The 20,180-nt window shown below is 62.6% G+C and overlaps 1 protein-coding gene across 2 annotated transcripts in view; it reads left to right on the top strand.

Moving 5' to 3' along the window:
• CLCN2 (chloride voltage-gated channel 2) overlaps window positions 1–20,180 on the top strand; it is a 49,333-nt gene that overhangs the window by 11,478 nt on the left and 17,675 nt on the right. For both annotated transcript variants that reach the window (XM_039489896.1, XM_039489895.1), the window contains exons 2-10: window positions 3,006–3,162; window positions 14,465–14,596; window positions 15,087–15,215; window positions 15,548–15,681; window positions 16,504–16,581; window positions 17,005–17,083; window positions 18,525–18,650; window positions 19,573–19,657; window positions 19,912–20,013. In XM_039489896.1, coding sequence (XP_039345830.1) covers window positions 3,006–3,162; window positions 14,465–14,596; window positions 15,087–15,215; window positions 15,548–15,681; window positions 16,504–16,581; window positions 17,005–17,083; window positions 18,525–18,650; window positions 19,573–19,657; window positions 19,912–20,013 — 1,022 coding nt within the window. The remainder of the gene's footprint in view (window positions 1–3,005; window positions 3,163–14,464; window positions 14,597–15,086; window positions 15,216–15,547; window positions 15,682–16,503; window positions 16,582–17,004; window positions 17,084–18,524; window positions 18,651–19,572; window positions 19,658–19,911; window positions 20,014–20,180) is intronic.

Below are 20,180 nucleotides of genomic sequence, written 5' to 3'. Positions count from 1 at the left end.
TCTGGGGATTTCTACCCCTTGCTCCCAGGCCTATTTCCTACCTGCTGTTCCGTTGCTGCCCACAGGGCCGATTCTTCCATTTCTCCCTGGCACCCCCTTGCGGCTCTCTGGCAATAGTGCATGTGCCCCGCTGCGCAGCATGGGCTTCTGCTCCCCGTGCCCCTCCTCGCTCTCCCCCGATGCCGGCCTGTGCTGGGGGCAGCCTGCACTCCCCTGTGGGGCGAGGGGCAGCGCTGAGACTGGGGGCGGACCCAGTTCCATTCAAACCAGATGTTTCTCTCAGCCACCCTGGTGGCATGGACAGGGGGAGCACTCTGGCAAATCAGGCCAGTCCCGGCTGCCCCCCAGGTTAACTCCCGAGGGAGCGCTTCAGGAATCCCTTCGGGTCTGGCCCCATTCCCCGTTGCTAGTCTCCCCGGCTCTCTGAGTGCAGCCCAGACACTAAGCAGAGCCCAGTTCTGGCCTGGCGTTTGCATGGGCCAGCGAGGAGCAAGGTGGGGCGAGTCCGGTCTGCCTTCTGCAAGTGATGGGCAGGGCAGAGCTCCCGAGGCCCCTGCCTCGTGGGACCCATCACCCCTTCGCTTGCAGGGAGAGCAGAGCCGAGCCCTGCGTGGGCTGAGCTGTGTCCGGGACTGCTGGGGCTGGGTTGGACAAGGCCCTGTGCTGCGCCGGCTCAGGCAGGCCCTGGGACTGCGGGGCAATCGGCATGGCCCTCACGTAGCTCCTGTGCTGAGCGTCCAGTGCGCTTGGTGCCAGAACTGTCAGGCCCCTCGGCTTTTCTTCCCGTGAGGGGCCGTCTCTAGCTAAAGCCTCCCATTGTTCCTGGCACTCTGTATTCTGGCCCTGCCGGGGAGGGAGGAAGTCCTTGGCAGTGCCCTTGCAGTGCGGGATCAATGCCCGCCTGCGCACCCCTCCTGCTGGAGACAGAGGGCACAAGGAGCTCGTGGCAGGGGCTGTGCCAGCCTCAGCCCCCGGGCTCCCGTCCCTGCTGCTCCAACCGGCCTCGCTTTTAAAGTCTCAAGTGCTGGGGCTTCTCCTGCTTATTGGGGGTAATTCCCCCATGTGTGTCGGGGAGTTTCCCCTGAGACGCGGCTTGGCCCGTTCCTTCCAGTGCTGCCCCCTCTCTGCCCTCAGGGTGTCTGTGAACACCGCTCCTGACCTCAGCCCTCTGCGAATCTCGGGGAGGGGGAGGGACAGTCCCTGTTGTCAGCTCCTTGGCCTAGGACCCAGCTCTCATAGTTCAGAACGATAAAAGGAAACGGTTTTGTCCCTAAGACACGGTGAGCCTGCGGAACTCCCTGCCACCAGATCTGCCCTGCCCTGGCTGGATCCATGCGGTCACTTCACCCAGGCTTCTAGGCAGCTGGTGGTCGGCAGTGGCTCTCCGGTAACTGACCGGGCCTGCATCTGAGCTCCCAGGGTGACCTAGAGGTGAAAGGCTCCATCTCTGGGTGTGGTCCTCAATCACCGTCCACTGATCAGGGCCAGCACCAGGTTACATCCCAGCACCCCTGCTCCCTCACCGGTTCAGGCCCAGGCAGCTGGCTCAGCTCAGTGGGGGGGATGCAAGTCCATAGCTCTGCAGGGAGCCCCTGTCCTGCTCTGGGCCTGCTCCCCCTGTGCCTGCCCCCATAACCCATGGGGAATCCCCTGCTCGCTCTATATCATCCCCTCCTGTCACTCTGCATCTGCCCTCCCCCCCCAAACCATGGGGACCCACCTTGCTTCACATCTGCCCCCCTGGTCTGCGCCTGCAGGGACCCCCTGGCTGGGGGAGCTGGAACCCCCTATCTAAGGGAAGAGAAAAGCTTTAATGAGCCTCCCCCTTGAAGACTCTTGGCAGCATAAGAGATCACCAGCGCTGGAGCTGAAAGGAGCGAGCCGCCAGGCCCCACTCCCAGTGGGCACACTCGGCGTCTAGGGTGTTGCAGAGTCCCCTCCCTAGGCCTGCCCCTGGCCTGGTCCCCAGTGGGGTGGGGCCTGCAGAGCAGGGAATTGGCTGGAAGCCCACTCAGAAAGGCTGTGCCCAGCTGGGAGGTGCTTGGCCCATCGCTGGCACCCAGTGGCTGCCCATCCCCTTGGTGGTGGGGAGGCCTCATGTGCCCTGCCCTTGCTGCTTACTGGGGTGTGTGTGGGCGGGTGGGGAGCCCTGAGATTGTCCCCCTTGTTTGGAATCCGCCACCCCCCTGATCTGGAGCTGGCAGGATGGGGGACACCACCCCCCCCCCGCACTGATGTCAGGCTGCCGCCGGCGGGTCGCTGGGCGGGCGGCGCCGTGTGCTGGTGCCAGCCCATCCCAGCTGGGCGCTGGGGCCCATTTCCTGCGCTGGTGCTGGGAGACGCATTGCACTGGGGGAACAATTGCTATTGATTGTGAAGCTTCCTTATCTGCCTGGCATTGTTCTGGCCAGGCCAGGAGCCCAGCGCCTGCCCCTGCCCTGCCGCTGCGCAGGGTCGCCTGGGTCTGGACCCGGGCAGCCTGGGATGTGTAGAGTGTCACTGTCCCTACATGGGCCCAGGGCCGTTCAGCACATGCTCTGCCTCCATAGCGCGGCTGTGAGCTCAGGGGGGTGTGGGGTAAAGGCACCACGCAGGGGGGCGGGGAAGGAAACCCGGTGGGGGGGGGCTGGGTGTTGAGAGTAAATGCAGCCCGGGGCTGGGCAGCAGGGCAGTCAGGGAGGTGGAGAGTAGGGGGCAGGTGTGCCGCCCCTCAGTCCCCAGTGTGTGGGGTGCTGGGGTGAGCGGCTGCAGTGGGGTTGGGCTGGGCCCCATGCTGAGCTCTGGGATGTTCGGGGAAGGGCTAAGCCACTGGCTTCTCCCCCCAAGCTGCCAGCACCCCCAGCTCTGCCTGTGCTGGGGGGCGAGGGGCACCCCCCCATCATCTCCCCCAGGCCCCTCTCCAGGGTCACCGAGCGCTGGTTGAGGTGGGGGCCTACAGGGCAGATTATCCCTCGCCCGCCCCCCGCGTCCGCCTGCCCGCACTGACGCCGCGCTCTCTCTGCCAGATGTATGGCCGCTACACTCAGGACCTGGGAGCCTTTGCCAAGGAGGAGGCGGCACGCGTCCGGCTGCAGCAGGAGCGCCGGAAAGCCTTCCCGAAGGAGCGCGCCCGCGGGCCGGAGCTGCTGGAGTACGACCAGAGCCGCTGCGCCCGCTGCCGCAGTAAGGAGCCCGCAGGGGACAGACACGCGGGCTGGGCTGCCCCATCGCATGGGGGTGGGGTGGGGACTCCTGTGAAACCCACAACCACGTGCCTCCAGCCCAGTGAGATCGCAGCCTCCCCAGCACCCTGCAGCCTCCCACAGGGAGTCCTTGCTGCACAGGTGTGTGCGCTCAGGACTAGCGTACACACGACTACACCCTGGTGCATGCCCAGGCCCTTGTACACACTCCAGTGTATGCCCGGGTCCTCACGCACTCCCCAGTGCATGCCCAGGCCCTCGTGCACACTCCAGTGCACACCCAAGCCCTCATGCACACCCTGGTGTATGCCCAGGCCCTCGTGCACACTCCTTACTCCCCCTTGCACCTCCCTCTTTCCTCTCCTCTTGTCTCTGCCTCTCTCCTCTCGTCCCATCTGGCCCGCGCTGTGCTGCTGGCTCAGTGGTTGTGCCGGTCTCACGGCCCCCAGCCGGGCACTGTTGAGCTCACCAGTCCCCTTTCTTCTCTGTTTTCTCTCACTCCCTGGCCCTGGGTCTCCTTCCAAGTCTCCTTCCCTGCCCGTCCCGCAGACCGAGCACTGGGCCGTGCCTCCTGGAGGGAGAGCGGCCGGTGACCCGTAACAATAGGCTAAGCATGCATGACCTCACCCTGAGCAACGCGGGGATTCGGGCTGTGTCCTTGGCATGCACCCGGCCGCTGGAGATAAAATGACTCACTCATTGTCATTGGACACTCACAAATGAGGACAGTGACACCTGCCCATCAGGCCACCCGCAGAAATGTGGCCTTCCCAAAAATAACTAGCGGACACTCCCAGCCTGTGCCCACGCTGGGGGGACGATTCCCCCTCCCTGCCTGTGCCCATGCTGGGGGGGAGGACGATTCCCCCTCCCTGCCTGTGCCCACGCTGGGGGGGATGACGATTCCCCCTCCCAGCCTGTGCCCACACTGGGGGGGGGGACGATTCCCCCTCCCAGCCTGTGCCCACGCTGCGGGGGATGACGATTCCCCCTCCCAGCCTGTGCCCACACTGGGGGGGGGGGACGATTCCCCCTCCCAGCCTGTGCCCACGCCGGGGGACGATTCCCCCTCCCAGCCTGTGCCCACACTGGGGGGGGGGGGACGATTCCCCCTCCCTGCCTGTGCCCACGCCGGGGGACGATTCCCCCTCCCGGCCTGTGCCCACGCCGGGGGACGATTCCCCCTCCCAGCCTGTGCCCACGCTGCGGGGGACGATTCCCCCTCCCAGCCTGTGCCCACGCCAGGGACCCAGATCCCCTGGTCTGAGTGCACAATCTCCGTCCCCCATGTGCACTGGAGCAGGGGAGATGTGTGATTTGTTCTGGCCATTTCGATTACCCGCCTTTCCCTTTGTGACAGGAAGTCCTGTGACTCCTCATGCAGCCGGGTGAGCCGGGCTCATCTGCTGCACTCGGGGGGGATGAACACTGCCGGGTGGGGCGTGGCGGGTGAGGTGGGCAGTCGTGTATTGAGCGCAGGGTGGGGGGAGACCTGAATGCCCCATGGCTGGGGGGAGTGTGAACTGTGTGGGGTGGGGAGGGCATGGAAAGTAGGGATGTGGGCGTGTTCTGCAGGGGGGCTCTGTTCTCAGTGCCAGGGCTGGTGGGGGTCCTCCCCCCCACTCCACCCTCCATCCCCACTGGGACGGTCTGTTCCCTGGCTCCCCCAGGCATGGCTGTGGCACTGGGCACCGCTCACCCACCCTCTCTGGGGCCCTAAAATAGTTCCCTTGGCAACTGGCGCCGCTCCGGCTCGCATTGTTCCTGAGGCACATTCCCTGTCAGAGCGAAGCCTGCGCCGATGGCCCCATGTGTCCCGGGCCCGGCCCGGCAGGCCCCTGGCTCGCTGGCTCCTCGCCCGGCGGCTTGGGCAGGGTAGTGCCCCTGGCTCGCTGTGCCACTGAGGGCTGTGGTGTCAGTGTTGTGACACGTGTTTTCCTGGCTCTGGCTCTGGGTCCCTCATGTGCTCGCTCCAGGCCTGGCTCCATGGGCAGGGCTGAGGGTGCTGTCCTGGCACTGCCCATGGCAGAGAGCAGAGGAGCTTCTCCCACCGCCTAGAGACTGGGGGAAGGGCAGGCTGTCATGGAGTCCCTGGGCGATGCTCTGGAACTGCTCCCCACAAAGCCAGGCAGGACTCTGGGGAGCCTCCTCTCCCTCGGAGCAGACTGTCTTGAGGGCAAGATGCTCACACGGCTTCACCTCCTGGGTCTGACCATGGAGCATTCAGCATGTGCCCCTCCGTGCGCTTCCCACAGCGAGTCCGCCCCAGGCGGGGTCCTGGGGAAGCCAGAGGGTCCTGCACCCCCACTCCGCAGTCAGACGTGACTCTCAGCCAGCCAGTAACACAGAGGTTTATTAGATGACAGGAACATGGTCTAAAACAGAGCTTGTAGGTACAGAGAATGGGACCCCTCAGCCGGGTCCATTCTGGGCCCCAGCAAGGCAGACACCCAAGTCTGACCTCACTTCTCCTCCTCAGCCAGCCCCAAACTGAAAACCCCTCCAGCCTCTCACTCAGCCTCCACCCGGCTCCTCCCCCAGCCTTTGTGTCCTTTGTCCAGTTTCCGGGGCAGAGGTGTTACCTGGCCTCCAACCCCCCTCCTGGGTTCTCAGGTTACATGCTCAGGTATCCTCCCTTCCCCAATGCAGCCAGTTCCAGCAAAACTCCCCTGCAACCTTCCCAGGTCAATACTCCCCACTCACTATTCAAAGAACACATCAAGAACATTCCCACTGCATCACACAGGCCTCTCTAGCTGCTCTGGGGGGTGCTGGGAGCTCTGTCTCAGCCCGTCAGCTGGCTCCTGGCCCCCGCTGAGTTGGGTGGGTCTGTTATGGTGCTGCCACGCTCAGATTCCCTGTGGCCTCATGTCCCCGGCAAGCTCATCTGATGCACTCAAGTGACATGAGCGCTGCCAGGCGGGGGCAGGGGCATGAGCTGGGCAGCCCTGATTGAGCGCAGTGTGTACAGAGCCTATGGGGAGGGGACCTGAATGCCCCCATGGCTGGGGGGAGTGTGAGCTGTGTGCCTGCTTGGGGCGAGGAGGACATGGAAGTGGGAGTGTGGGGGTGTTTTGCAGGCAGGCTCTGCTCTGAGACAGTCAAATGTAGTAAAAATCTTTTAAAAACCCCAAACTCAATACTAACGGGGGATTTCAACTATCCCCATATCGCCTGGGTACATGTCACCTCAGGACGGGATGCAGAGAGAAACTTTCTTGACCCCATAAATGACGGTTTCTTGGAGCAGCCAGTCCTGGAACCCACCAGAGGAGAGGCAAGTCTTGATTTAGTCCGAAGTGGAGCACAGAGTCTGGTCCAAGAGGTGAATATAACTGAACCGCTTGGTAATTGTGACCATAACACAATAAAAATTAACATCCCTGCAGGGAGGAAAACAACAAAGCAAGCCCACCACGGTAGCATTTAATTTCAGAAAGGGGAACTACACCAAAAGGTGGAGGTTGGTTAAACAGAAATTAAAAGGTACAATGTGAAAAGTGAAACGCTTGTAAGCTGCAGAGAAACTTTTTAAAGACACCATAATAGAGGCTCAACTTAAATGTATCCCCCAAATTAAAACACACAGTAAGAGAACCAAAAAAGAGCCACCGTGGCTAAACAGCAAAGTAAGAGAAGCAGCGAGAGGCAAAAAGGCTTCCTTGAAAAAGTGGAAGTTAAATCCTAGTGAGGAAAATAGGAGCATAAACTCTGGCAAATGAAGTGTAGAAGTATAATTAGGGAGTTCAAAAAAGAATTTGAAGAGCAACTAGCCAAAGACTCAGAAAGTAACAGCAAACAATGTTTTAAGTACCTCAGAAGCAGGAAACCTGCTAAACAACCAGTGGGGCCACTGGCCGATCGAGGTGCTAAAGGAGCACTCAAGGATGATAAGGCCATTGCGGAGAAACTAAATGAATTCTTTGCATCGGTCTTCACGGCAGAGGATGTGAGGGAGAGTCCCACCCCTGAGCCACTCTTTTTAGGTGACAAATCTGAGGAACTGTCCCAGCTTGAGGTGTCATTAGAGGAGGTTTTGGAACAAACTGATACATTAAACAGTAATAAGTCACCAGGACCAGATGGGTTTCACCCAGGAGTTCCGAAGGAACCCAAATGTGAAATTGCAGGACTACTAACTGTGGTATGTAACCTATCAATTAAATCAGCAGTGGTATCAAATTGCTGGAGGATAACTAATGTGATGCCAATTTTTTAAAAAGGCTCAAGAGGCGATCCCGGCAATTACAGGCCGGTAAGCCTGACTTCAGTGCTGGGCAAACTGGTTGAAACTGTAATAGTAAGAATTATCAGACATATAGATTAACATGATTTGTTGGGGAAGAGTCAACATGGTATATGTAAAGGAAAATCATGCCTCACCAATCTGCTAGAATTCTTTGAGGGGGTCAATTAGCATGTGGACAAGGGGGATCCAGTGGATATAGTGTACTTAGATTTTCAGAAAGCCTTTGACAAGGTCCCTCACCAAAGGCTCTTAAGCAAAGGAAACAGTCATGGGATAAGAAGGAAGGTTCTCTCATGGATCAGTAACTGGTTGAAAGTTAGGAAACTATTTACCTCTCTCCATTTTGGTCAGTTTTCAGAACGGAGAGCGGCAAATAGAGGTGTCCCCCAGGGGTCTGTACTGGGCCCAGTGCTGTTCAAAATATTCATAAATGATCTTGAAAAAGGGGTGAACAGTGAGGTAGCAAAATTTGAAGACAATACAAAATTACTCAAGATAGTTACGATCAAAGCAGATTGCGAAGAGCTACAATTAGGGATCTCACAGAACTGGGTGACTGGGCAACAAAACGGCAGATGAAATTCAATGTTGATAAATGCAAAGTAATGCACATTGGAAAACAGAATCCCAACTGTCCATATAAAATGAGGGGGTCTAAGTTAGCTGTTACCACTCAAGAAAGAGCTCTTGATTGTGGATAGTTCCCTGAAAACATCCACTCAGGGTGCAGCTGAATGTTAGAAAGGGATAGACAAAAAGACAGAAAATATCATATTGCCTCTCTATAAATCCATGGTACGCCCATACCTTGAATACTGCGTGCAGATGTGGTCACCACACCTCACAAAAGAAAAGAAAGTATCTCTGCACACAATGCACGGTCAAGCTGTGGAATCTGTTGCCAGGGGATGTTGTGAAGGCCAGGACTATAACAGGGCTCAGAAAAGAACTAGATACATTCAGGGAGGATAGCCAGGATGGGCTGAGTGTCCCTAGCCTCTTTGCCAGAAGCTGGGAATGGGCGACGGGATGGATCACTTGGTGATTCCCTGTTGTGTTCATTCCCGCTGGGGCACCTGGCATTGGCCACTGTCAGAAGACAGGCTACTGGGCTAGATGGGCCATTGGTCTGACCCAGTATGGGCTTACTCTGCACTCCCCACCCCCCACATTTGAACCTGACAATTGGTAATAGGGGACTCCAGCTGCTGAGAGACCAGGGTGATGGGCACATCAGGGCTAGCCCAGAGGCAATGTCAGATACCCCCCCTCACCTGTATGATCCTCAGCCCAGCAGGTCTGTGTCATGGCAGAGCTCCTAGAGGGGGCTGCTGTCTGTTTCCAGGCCCCAGTGGTGAGAGCTGGGTGCTGAAGCTGCCCCGTGAGGCCATGCTGGGCAGCCCACAGGGGGCAATGCTCTGGGGGATGCTGTGTCCAGTGGGCCCAGCGCATGCCGCTGCCCTGGTCTCCTCCCCAGCGAGTGTCGCAGGAGGCTGGGCCGTGTCCACTGCAGGGCTCTGTGGAGCAGGGAGGGCAGGGACCTGTGAAGCAGGTAGGGACCGGCTGCAGTGGCTGGGGTTGGCACGATGCCAGCTTGGCACACTCCAGGGGTTTCTATCCTGCAACAGGAGGAGACCCTGGCGGGCCAATCCCAGGCGGCTGGTCACCAGTTTGCTGCGATTGGACCCAGTGACTGGGTGCCACGTGCTTCCAAGCCCAGTGAGCCTGGGTGGAGTCCAGTCACTGGCTTCTAGCTCTGGGGCCTCAGGACACAACTTCCGGGCACAGACCTTTGTCTGACATCCTCTCCTGGGACAAGGGGCACCAGGGTCTGAGCCCCCCAGTTGATCTCCCATGTTCCCTCAGAGCTCCACGGAGGCTGGGGGCGCGCCGGGCTTCCCCCCTTCAGGGACAGTGGGGCAGGAAAGCTCAGAACGGGCTCAGGAAAGGGATTTCCTAACCCAAGTCACGTCGCTCCTCCGGGCAACCGCTGCCAGCCTGCTGCCAGGGCCCTGATGCAGTAACCAAGCTCGGGGTTCTCGTCACCGTCGCGCGGAGCATCGCGAGGCCGGGAACTCCTCGGGCCTGCGTCGGCACTGCCAAACCGCCTGCCTCAATTATCGCTGGCGCCTTAGGCTGAGTCAGCGCGGGCTGGGCCGCGATGGGGGCAGTTCCTGCCTCTCGCCGAGCCTGCCCAGGGCCTTGTCTTCGCTAGGACTATAACCAAGCCCAGGGCAGCTGGCCGCAAGGTGTGCTGTGGAGGGGTCCCACGTGCACCCCTCCAAGCCAGGCTGTTCTTGCTCAGGGACTGTGGTGCGCCTGGAGGTGATGAGCAGGTAGTGGTGTGAGGAGAGGCTGTCTCCTTTGGGGGGTGAGCTCAGGCGACCAGAGTCTCCAGGGCAGAGAGGAACCATGGGAGGCGGCGGGAGTATCTGTGCCTCGCGGATCTGTTGGTGCCCATAAGGAGAGGGCAGCAGAGAGGTTCATAAGGATGCCCGGGGTCTGGGATCTACATATTAGTTTGGCACAGTGTCCCCAGGCTCTGAGCTGCTGGGATGGGTGGGGCACAGGTGACCCGGAAACATCTCCCTTTTCCCCCAGCCTCCCCTCTGGGCTCATCCCGAGCCAGCTGCTCTGCAGCTGGGCGCCAGGGCTGGGGGGGCCAGTACGGGGTGCGGTCAGATCTCGGGCCACTCACTGCAGGCCACATTTTTACGGGCTCTGGGGGGCGTTGCTGGGCTCCGCAGCCAGGTCTGATTGATCCCCCACCCCCACATACACACACACGTCTCCCAGCTCTGGTGCCAATTGTCTGGCGTTAGCCAAGTGCTGACTCTCTGCAGCGATCCAGTGGCCACTAGAGGGCGGACGAGGCTGAGGACCTGGCCCCAGACCCCAGCGCTTTGCAGGCCAGGAGCATGGGGGCTGGCGGGATCTCTGGGGGAGGCCAGGCCCTGGGTTGGCAGGCTGAGCCGAGCAGCTGCCCTGGGTACAGGTGTGCGGTGGAGAAGCCTCAGTCTCGGGCGGGCTGCTGGGGCCAGCTGGGGCTGCTGGGGCAGAGATGCTGCTACGCACTGCGGCTCCGGGCTGTGGAGCTGCTGTGAGGGCACCTTGCTGTGGGCACAGCAGCATTGGCACCAGCCCCTGCTTTGCTCAGACATCTGCCAGGAGTCCGGCTGGCTCATTGCCAAGGAGCCACCAGCCGTCGGGGATAAACGGGTGCCCCACCCCTTGGGTCAGCAGACTGCCTGCTCAGCCTTGGGGCCGGCCCCTCGCTGGCTGGGTCTCTAGAGGGCACAGACGCCTGGCTGGGCAGGGAGCTGGTGCTCAGCTGTGACTGAGTCTTGCCACCTTTCTGCCCCACTCAGAGCCTCGGGAGCCATCTCTCAGGCCTGGCTCACGCCTCACCCTCTCCCCCGCAGCAGTGCCCCCTCCTCTGCCCTGCTCTCCCCCAGCAGGGGGCGCCACGGGGCGTCTCGCCATCGCATGCCGCTGAGGGCTTTCTGTGCTGCGAGGGAGGCCGCGTCTGCCTCACTTCCCCGCACACCCCGCTCCCCGGAGACCTCTCAGGCACTTAGCCAGTGGTTAGCAGTGCCGCGCCCTGGGCCGTGCGGCCAGTGGGGACCTCGCTCCCAGCCCGTCTCCCCGCACCCAGCCTCAGAGGCATCACTGGCTATGGGGCAGCCTGGTACTAGGGGGCACTGCACTGCTGCCCTATGGCACCCTGCCCGTCACTATGCTCCCAGCCTGGCACTAGGGGGCGCTGCACTGCTGCCCTATGGCACCCTGACCAGCGCTATGCTCCCAGCCTGGCACTAGGGGGCGCTGCTGCCCTATGGCACCTTGCCCAGAGCTATGCACCCAGCCTGGCACTAGGGGGCGCTGCACTGCTGCCCTATGGCACCCTGCCCGTCGCTATGCTCCCAGCCTGGCACTAGGGGGCGCTGCACTGCTGCGCTATGGCACCCTGCCCGTCGCTATGCACCCAGCCTGGCACTAGGGGGCGCTGCTGCCCTATGGCACCCTGCCCGTAGCTATGCTCCCAGCCTGGCACTAGGGGGCGCTACACTGCTGCGCTATGGCACCCTGCCCGTCGCTATGCTCCCAGCCTGGCACTAGGGGGCGCTGCACTGCTGCGCTATGGCACCCTGCCCGTCGCTATGCACCCAGCCTGGCACTAGGGGGCACTGCACTGCTTTAGATGCTGCCCAGCCTGCTCCTTCCCCCACACCCTAGCTTGGTGTTGAGGGGCCCTGCAGTTCTCGCTGTCCCCCAGCGTGGCCTTTGAGGGAGCTCTGCTGTGGCAGGTCCCTGAATGATGTAAATGCCAATGTCCAGGGTTGTCTGGCTTGTGAGACAATTGGATTGTGGGTCTCCGTCTGCAGCCGTCTCTGCTGGACTGTCTGCAGCTCTGCTCCCATAATGAATTGGCACCAGGGGCGTCTTTGTTCCGCACTGGGAGAGCGGCGTGCAGCAGGGTCGGGACTGAGGGGCACCAGCAGAACTGTGGGGGGGAGCCCAGGTCTGGGATAGCGGGGGGATATGGGTCAGTATTAGGGGACACTGGCAGAGCTGTGGTGGGGAGCACAGGTCTGGGATAGGAGGGGGATGTGGGTTGCGACTGAGGGGCACTGGCAGAGCTGTGTGGGGGAGCACAGGTCTGGGATAGGAGGGGGCTGTGGGTCGGGACTGAGGGGCACTGGCAGAGCTGTGTGGGGGAGCACAGGTCTGGGATAGGAGGGGGATATGGGTCGGGACTGAGGGGCACCGGCAGAGCTGTGGGCAGGGGGAGCCCAGGGCTGGGGTAGCAGTGGGTGCTGTGGGTTGGGACCAATGTTCCCTTAATTTCTGTACATCCATGTGTGGAATGAATTTTGTTATGTGCACCAATATGGAGGTGATGTGTGGTGGCGGTGGGGCCGAGGGGTTCGGAGTGTGGGAGGGGGCTCAGGGCTGGAGCAGAAGGTTGGGGTGTGTGGGGGTGAGGGCTCTGGCTGGGGGTGTGGGCTCTGGGGTGGGGCCAGGGATGAGGGGGTTAGGGTGCAGGGTGCCCTGGGGCCACGGCAGGGAGAGAGGATGGCCCCCAGCCCTCTCTCGTTGCAGCAGCCTGGGACCAGGGGAGAGGCGCCTCTCGCAGCCCTTGATGGCCTGCTACACAGCTGCGCAGCTTAGAGGGAACATAGGTCGGTACTGAGGGACATTGGCTTGTTTAGCCTAATCAAAAGAAGGTTGAGGGGGGATATGCTGGCTCTTTATAAATATATCAGAGGGATTAATATTAGGGAGAGAGAGGAATTTTTTAAGCTTAGTACCAATGTGGACACAAGAACAAATGGATATAAACTGGACACTAGGAAGTTTAGACTTGAAATTAGACGAAGGTTTCTAACCATTAGAGGAGTGAAGTTCTGGAACAGCCTTCCAAGGGGAGCAGTGGGGGCAAAAGACATATCTGGCATCAAGACTAAGCTTGATAAGTTTATGGAGGGGATGGTATGATGGGATAGCCTAATTCTGGCAATTAATCAAAGATCAATTGCCAAATTATCAGCAGGTAAGTATGCCCAGTGGTCTGTGATGGGATGTTAGATGGGTTGGGATCTGAGTTACTACAGAGAATTCTTTCCTGGGTGTTGGCGGGTGAGTCTTGCCCACATGCTCAGGGTTTAGCTGATCGCCATATTTGGGGTCAGGAAGGAATTTTCCTCCAGGGCAGATTGGCAGAGGCCCTGGAGGTTTTTCGCCTTCCTCTGCAGCATGGGGCACGGGTCACTTGCTGGAGGATTTTCTGCACCTTGAGGTCTTTAAACCACGATTTGAGGACTTCAATAACTCAGACATAGGTCAGGGGTTTGTTACAGGAGTGGGTGGGTGAGTTTCTGTGGCCTGCGTTGTGCAGGAGGTCAGACTAGATGATCATAATGGTCCCTTCTGACCTTAAAGTCTATGAGTCTATGAGCTGTGGTTGGGGAGCCCAGGGCTGGGATAACACAGGACTGTGGGTCAGGACTGAGGGGCACTGGCTGAGCTGTGGGGTGGGAGGACCATTTGCCCAGCGCCTCCCAGCTCTGTGCCCATGCGTTCCTGGCTGAGGGGCACTCTGGGCTGGGGCAGCGTCAGTGGTGGGTGGGTGGGCCCCAGGTGACCAGCCTGCTGAGTGCTCCTCTCTGCCCCAGGGATGGGCCCTTCCCTGTCTCTCTCCCCAGCTGGGGGTGTGGGGCTGGGTTGCTCTGCCCAGCACTGCTGAGGTCTGGGCAAGAGCAGGTGAGTTAACACAAGCTGCCTGTTGGCTCGCTGCCCTGGCACCAGTCCTGCCTGTGCCCCCTGAGCTCAGGGCATCCTGGGGGGCACAGCCCCACCCCCACTGGACTCCCCTGTGCCTTTCCTAGTCGCTGACACATGCAAAGGCAGCTGGGGTCCCCAGGGAATGTTGGGCTGGCTCCTTCCTCCCCTGGGTCCTTCAGGCTCAGCGCCCTCCTGGGGCCCGTCTCTGCTCCCCCTGGCCAGCCCGGCACGAGGGTGTCCCTCCTCCTGGAGCTTGTCCCTGTGCCCGGTGGCTCAGACTTCTCTCCTCCAAGCCCCATCTCTCCCCGTGCAGCACAGGCTGGAGCCCGGCCTGCGAGGTCCCTGTGGCCAGTGCAGGAGCCAGGGCAAGTAGCCGGAGCGGGCACAGGCTGGCTCTGCCCATCCCCTGTGCCCGGTCCTGAGGAGCTGGCACAGAGCTCAGTGCAGAGACACAGGCTGCACTAACCCCCAAGAGTCTGCCGGGGCCGTGTCCGAGCCCACCTGGCAGCCTGGTGCTCCCCCAGCCCCCAATCTCCTCTCTCCCCTGCCCCCGGGGCCCCAGTGGCCCATTGCTGGAGAGCTTGGATCGCTGTAAAGAGACTCCGTCCGTCCGTCTGAGCCGTGCCCATCCCCGCAGCAGTGCGGGAGACAGGTTAGGGGGGTGGGTTAATCTTGCCTCCAGGATGCCCTGGGCTGGGCATGGAGAATGGGCCCTTCCCCCCGCTCAGCTCCCGCGCTCTCCCCACAGTCTGCGCCGTGCGATGCCAGAAGTTCCTCATCTCCAAGGTGGGCGAGGACTGGATCTTCCTCATCCTGCTGGGGCTGGTCATGGCGCTGGTGAGCTGGGCCATGGACTTCACCATAGCCACCTGCCTGCAAGGTGAGGGGGCCGGGGCCACTCGCCTCTGTGCCCACAGCCTGAGCCAGGCAGCTGGTCAGCTTGGCACCCTGAGGGCACAGCCAGGATTGCCCAGGGCGCAGATGGGGGGCTGGGTACCTTGTCAGCCAGGGGGCTGGGCCCAGGAAGGGGGCTGGGCCCCCTGTCAGCCAGGGGGCTGGGCCCAGGAAGGGGGCTGGGTAGGTGTCAGCCAGGGGGCTGGGCCCAGGAAGGGGGCTGGGTAGGTGTCAACCAGGGGGCTGGGCCTGGGCGAGGGGGCTCGGTAGGTGTCAGCCAGGGAGGTTGGTCCAAGGCATGGCCAGGCAGGTATGGGCTCCAGGCAGTGGAAGCGTTTGGCTCCCTTGGGTGGGGCTGTGTCATCCTGAATGGGGCCCCGTCTGTGCCCTCCCTCCCCTGGGCTGGAGGGGGCAGGGCAGCCAGTGACCCCGATCCCAGCGAGCCCCCTCAGTGACCCCTCCCCATCTCTCCACAGCCCAGAAGTGGATGTACGGGGGCTTGGACACCAACATCTTCCTGCAGTACATGGCCTGGGTCACCTACCCCGTGGTGCTCATCACCTTCTCGGCCGGCTTCACTCAGATCCTGGCCCCACAGGCTGTGGGTAGGAGCCAGCCCCTGCCCCTCGGGATTCCCCGGCCCACTCTGCAGGCCCACGCCGGGGGAAATCACCTAGGGTGACCACACAGCAAGTGTGAAAAATCGGGATGCGGGTGGTGGGTAATAAGAGCCTGTACAAGAAAAAGACCCCAAAATCAGGACTGTCCCTATAAAATCAGGACATCTGGTCACCCTAAAATCACCCCTCCTGTTCCCGGCTCTCCAGCCTGGGGGTGGGGGGGCTAGACTTGGATCTCCCCTCCCCCCCCCAAGGGCCATGAGGGAGGAGGGGGCTACAACCCCTCTCTCCGGGTGCTCACCCATCCCCTTCCCCAGGCTCAGGCATCCCCGAGATGAAGACCATTCTCCGAGGCGTGGTGCTGAAGGAATATCTCACCCTCAAAACCTTTGTGGCCAAGGTCATCGGCCTGACCTGTGCGCTGGGCAGCGGGATGCCCCTGGGCAAGGAGGTAAGAGGGGCAGGGGAGCTGCTGGGCCATGTCGCGAGAGGGGGAACAAGCTGGGTGCCAGGTGCAGTAGGCGGGCAGGCCTACTGGGGGGGCGTGTACCAGGAGTGGTAGGCAGATGGCCCTGCCGGGGGGGGCATATGCCAGCTGAGGTGGGCAGGTGGCCCTGCCGGGGGGGCATATACCAGCTGAGGTGGGCGGGTGGCCCTGCCGGGGGGGGCACATGCCAGCTGAGGTGGGCGGGTGGCCCTGCCGGGGGGACACGTGCCAGCTGAGGTGGGCGGGTGGCCCTGCCGGGGGGGCATGTGCCAGCTGAGGTGGGCGGGTGGCCCTGCCGGGGGGGCATGTGCCAGCTGAGGTGGGCGGGTGGCCCTGCCGGGGGCACGTGCCAGCTGAGGTGGGCGGTGGCCCTGCTGGGCGTGCCAGCTGAGGTGGGGGGGTGGCCCTGCCGGGTGGGCATGTGCCAGCTGAGGTGGGCGGGTGGCCCTGCCGGGGGGGGCACATGCCAGCTGAGGTGGGCGGGTGGCCCTGCCGGGGGGGGGGGGCTGTGCCAGCTGAGGTGGGCGGGTGGCCCTGCCGGGGGGGGCACGTGCCAGCTGAGGTGGGCGGGTGGCCCTGCTGGGGGGGGGCACGTGCCAGCTGAGGTGGGCGGGTGGCCCTGCCGGGGGGGCACGTGCCAGCTGAGGTGGGCGGGTGGCCCTGCCGGGGGGGCACGTGCCAGCTGAGGTGGGCGGGTGGCCCTGCCAGTGAGTGAGTCTTCGCACAAGGCTCCCTGCTTTGAGGCCGGGTGCCTGTGGTAACCGGTCCCTGGCCCTCTTCCCACAGGGGCCCTTTGTGCACATTGCCAGCATGTGCGCCGCCCTGCTCAGCAAATTCCTCTCCCTCTTTGGAGGCATCTACGAGGTGAGAGGCCGACGCTGTGCGGCCGGCGGGTGCTGACCGAACGGGTACCGGGGGCAGGTCCGGGCTGGGAACGCAAGTGTATGTGAGAGCCGGGGGCTCTCAGGTCCGCAGAGGGATCCCCTGGCTGTGGGGCAGGAGGTTTGTCCCCTCTGACCCTGGCACGGGGTGTCTCTGGCTGTGGCTGGGCAGAGCAGGGAGGGTGGCTCTGGCCGTGGCAGGGGAGAGGGTGAGCCCCACGGGGGGTGTCTCCGGCCCTGGCAGGGGAGAGGGTGAGCCCCACGGGGGGTGTCTCCGGCCCTGGCAGGGGAGAGGGTGAGCCCTGGGAGAGGTCTCTCCGGCCGTGGCGGCCTGGGGCATGTCCCCACCAAGAGCTCCCGCCCGGGTGCCGCCCACCATCGTCTCCTGCTCTCTCTTGCCTTGCAGAACGAGTCCCGCAATATCGAGATGCTGGCGGCTGCCTGTGCCGTGGGCGTCGGCTGCTGCTTTGCTGCCCCCATTGGAGGTAGGGCCAGCCATGCGGGCTGTGGGACTGGACCCCGCCCAGCTCTCCCCTGCCCCTGCCCTGCCTGATCCCACAGCTCCCCATGGCTCTGCACTAACCGAGCCCTCCAGCAGGGCAGCGTGGGAGCTGTGCCTGGCTGGGGGGTCCCATCCCCCACACAGGCCTTCGCACCTCGCGTCCCCCAAGACCCTGATCTGGTGGGAACAGCCACCCGGGGCTGGCCATCAAACTGGCCAGGAGCGAGGCCTGGGACAGGCCACAGCCTCTGCCCCCCAAGTCGCTGGTATCCCCACTTGACACCTCCCATGCGACAGGGGGCTGGACACAGGTGGGTGCTATGGGGGTGCAGGACAGATGAACACAGGGTTTGGGGCCCAGCCCCCCGCTTTCCTCTCTCCTCACAGCTGTGGCCAGATTAGCCCCCAATCCCCACCACTCTGCCCTCGTGTTGCCTCTCGTTTTCCCCTCCAACTGCAGGGAAGCTGCTCCCCCACTGCCCTGCCCATGCCCCGGGCACACAGCCCCAAGGGCACCATCCCAGTCTGTACGGGCCTCCCGGGACGGAGCCCAGCAGCACCTGGAAACCCCCCCCCACACACACACACACACCTCAATGCTGCAGGTACCCTGGGCTCCAGAGACGCTCACAGGCCTCCTGGGTACCTAGAGGGGTCCCCAAGGCCCTGTGCCCCTGGCGGGGATGGCAGAGGCCGCTGCATGGGGGGCACTCCCCCCAGAAGATGTAATGTCTCCTCCTTTCCCCTCCGCTCTGCGCTCCAGGGAGGCCCAGCTCCGGCCCCACGGCTCCCTCGCAGCTTTGCACTCCTAGGTTGGTGACGTGTCTAACTCTTTGCTTGTTCCCTCCGTGCTGGGCCGTGTCCCTGTCCGTCCGTCTGTCCGTCTGTGTATGCTTGTCCCTCCTTCTTGCCCAAGGCAAGCTGTCAGTGCCCTGCCCCCCCAAGATGGGCTGGTCCCTGCTTACGCCCCAGCACTGCCCACTCACTCGCACAACTCCTCTGCGCCACCAGGCAGGACCTGCTCGCTGTTGGGGATGGCTGCCCAGCTGGCTGGAGAGGGGGCCCCTTGGCTCTGGCAGGGGGTGGCTCGGGGCCATCTCCCAGCTGGCATCCTCACCTCAGGGCCAGACAGCTGCAAATTCGACTGTGCCCATACAGGGCTAACTGCACACACCCACGGTGCCCACCTAACCGCAGGAGCTGCCCATGCGGTTACAATCTGGTCCCAAGTGGCCTTGGCACACGAATGTAAAGCCTGGAGAAGAGGAGGTGCCCCAGGTGGGGTGTCTGGGTCTGGTGCCCCCTTGGCCGGCCCCTGTGTGGACTGTGCGTGGGCAGGCAGGGAGGCATGTCTCTGGGCCGCGGGCTGTGTGCCAAGGGGCCATGGTGGCACCGCTTCTTCCCCTCCCCTCTGCCCCTCCCAGGCGTCCTCTTCAGCATCGAGGTCACGTCCACCTTCTTCGCCGTCCGCAATTATTGGCGTGGCTTCTTCGCCGCCACCTTCAGTGCCTTCATCTTCCGCGTGCTCGCCGTGTGGAACAAGGACGAAGGTACAGCCCGCCCAGCCCCCAGGGAACCGGCGCCTCCGGCCTGCACCAGCTACTGCCCTGCTGGCGAGAGCCCAGGGCTGGGGGAGCCGGGGGTGGGATTGAGGGGCACTGGCAGAGCTGGGGGTGGGGGGAGCCGGAGGTTGAGATTAAGGGGCACTGGCAGAGCTGGGGGTGGGGGAGCCCAGGGCTGGAGGAGCTGGAGGTTGGGATTGAGGGGCACTGGCAGAGCTGGGCGGTCGAGGGAGCCAGGAGTTGGGACTGAGGGGCACTGGCGGAGTCGGGGGTTGGGACTGAGGGGCACTGGCGGAGCTGGGGGGTGGGATTGAGGGGCACTGGCAGAGCTGGGGGCCCAGGGCTGGGGGAGCCAGAAATTGGGATTGAGGGGCACTGGCAGAGCTGGGGTGGAGGGAGCCAGGAGTTGGGATTGTGAGGCACTGGCGGAGCTGGGGTGGGGAGCCAGGGGTTGGGATTGGGGGCACTGGCGGAGCTGGGGTGGAGGAGTCGGGGTTGGGATTGAGGGCACTGGCGGAGCTGGGGTGGGGAGCTGGGAGTTGGGATTGGGGGCACTGGCAGAGATGGGGGTGGGGAGCCGGGAGTTGGGATTGGGGGCACTGGCGGAGCTGGGGTGGGGAGCTGGGGTTGGGATTGGGGCACTGGCAGAGCTGGGGTGGGGAGCCGGGAGTTGGGATTGGGGGGCACTGGCAGAGCTGGGGGGAGCAGAGTCTAACACAAGGCTATGGGGGTCTCCAGCCGGGCCCAGCCTAATGGCATGGGCCCAAGGGGCCGCAGTGCTCTGAGTGGGGAGCGTTTGCTATGGGCAGGAGCAATTGCCCAGTATTGGAGCAGGGCGTCCAGGTGCAAGGCCACCCTGGAGGTCCCCTGAGTGACATGCTCTCCCCCCACCGTGTCTCATCCCCCCCAGAGACCATCACGGCTCTATTCAAAACCCGCTTCCGGCTGGACTTCCCCTTCGACCTGCAGGAGCTGCCTGCCTTCGCTGTCATCGGGTGAGTCCAGTGCCCTGTCACTCCAACCCCACGCGGGGGGGGACATTGCTGCGGGGTGGGGGGGGAGATATCAGACTTCCTGTGTGGGACAGGGAAGAATATATGAGGGGGCTCGCTCCTCTTTCCGGGCCCCATGTGCTGTGGAGAGGGGGGACATCTTCAGTGTCTCTGTACCACTCCCACCCCCATCCCTGACAGGCCCACCCCAGCAGTAGCTGCCTGCTGGTGGCTCACTCGGCCGCCCCTCTCCCCAGGATTGCCAGCGGCTTCGGAGGGGCACTCTTCGTCTACCTCAACCGCAAGATTGTCCAGTTCATGCGCAAGCAGAAGACCATCAACCGCTTCCTGATGAAGAAGTAAGTGGTGCCTGCTGGCTCCCTCCCCTGAGACTTGGGGCCCGTTGATCCCAAAGCAGGGGGTGCTAAGTACAGCACCCCCAGAACCAGGCCTGGCTGGAGAGCAGGCGGAGGGAGAACCTGTGATGAGGTAGGGGAGAACCCGGACTGGGGGGAGTTGGGGAGCA

This window comes from Mauremys reevesii, linkage group 9 (genome assembly GCF_016161935.1).
Source record: "Mauremys reevesii isolate NIE-2019 linkage group 9, ASM1616193v1, whole genome shotgun sequence".
Lineage (NCBI taxonomy): Eukaryota > Metazoa > Chordata > Testudines > Geoemydidae > Mauremys > Mauremys reevesii.
The sequence above is the reverse complement of the archived record's forward strand: the minus strand, read 5'-3'. Positions and strand labels throughout refer to the sequence as shown.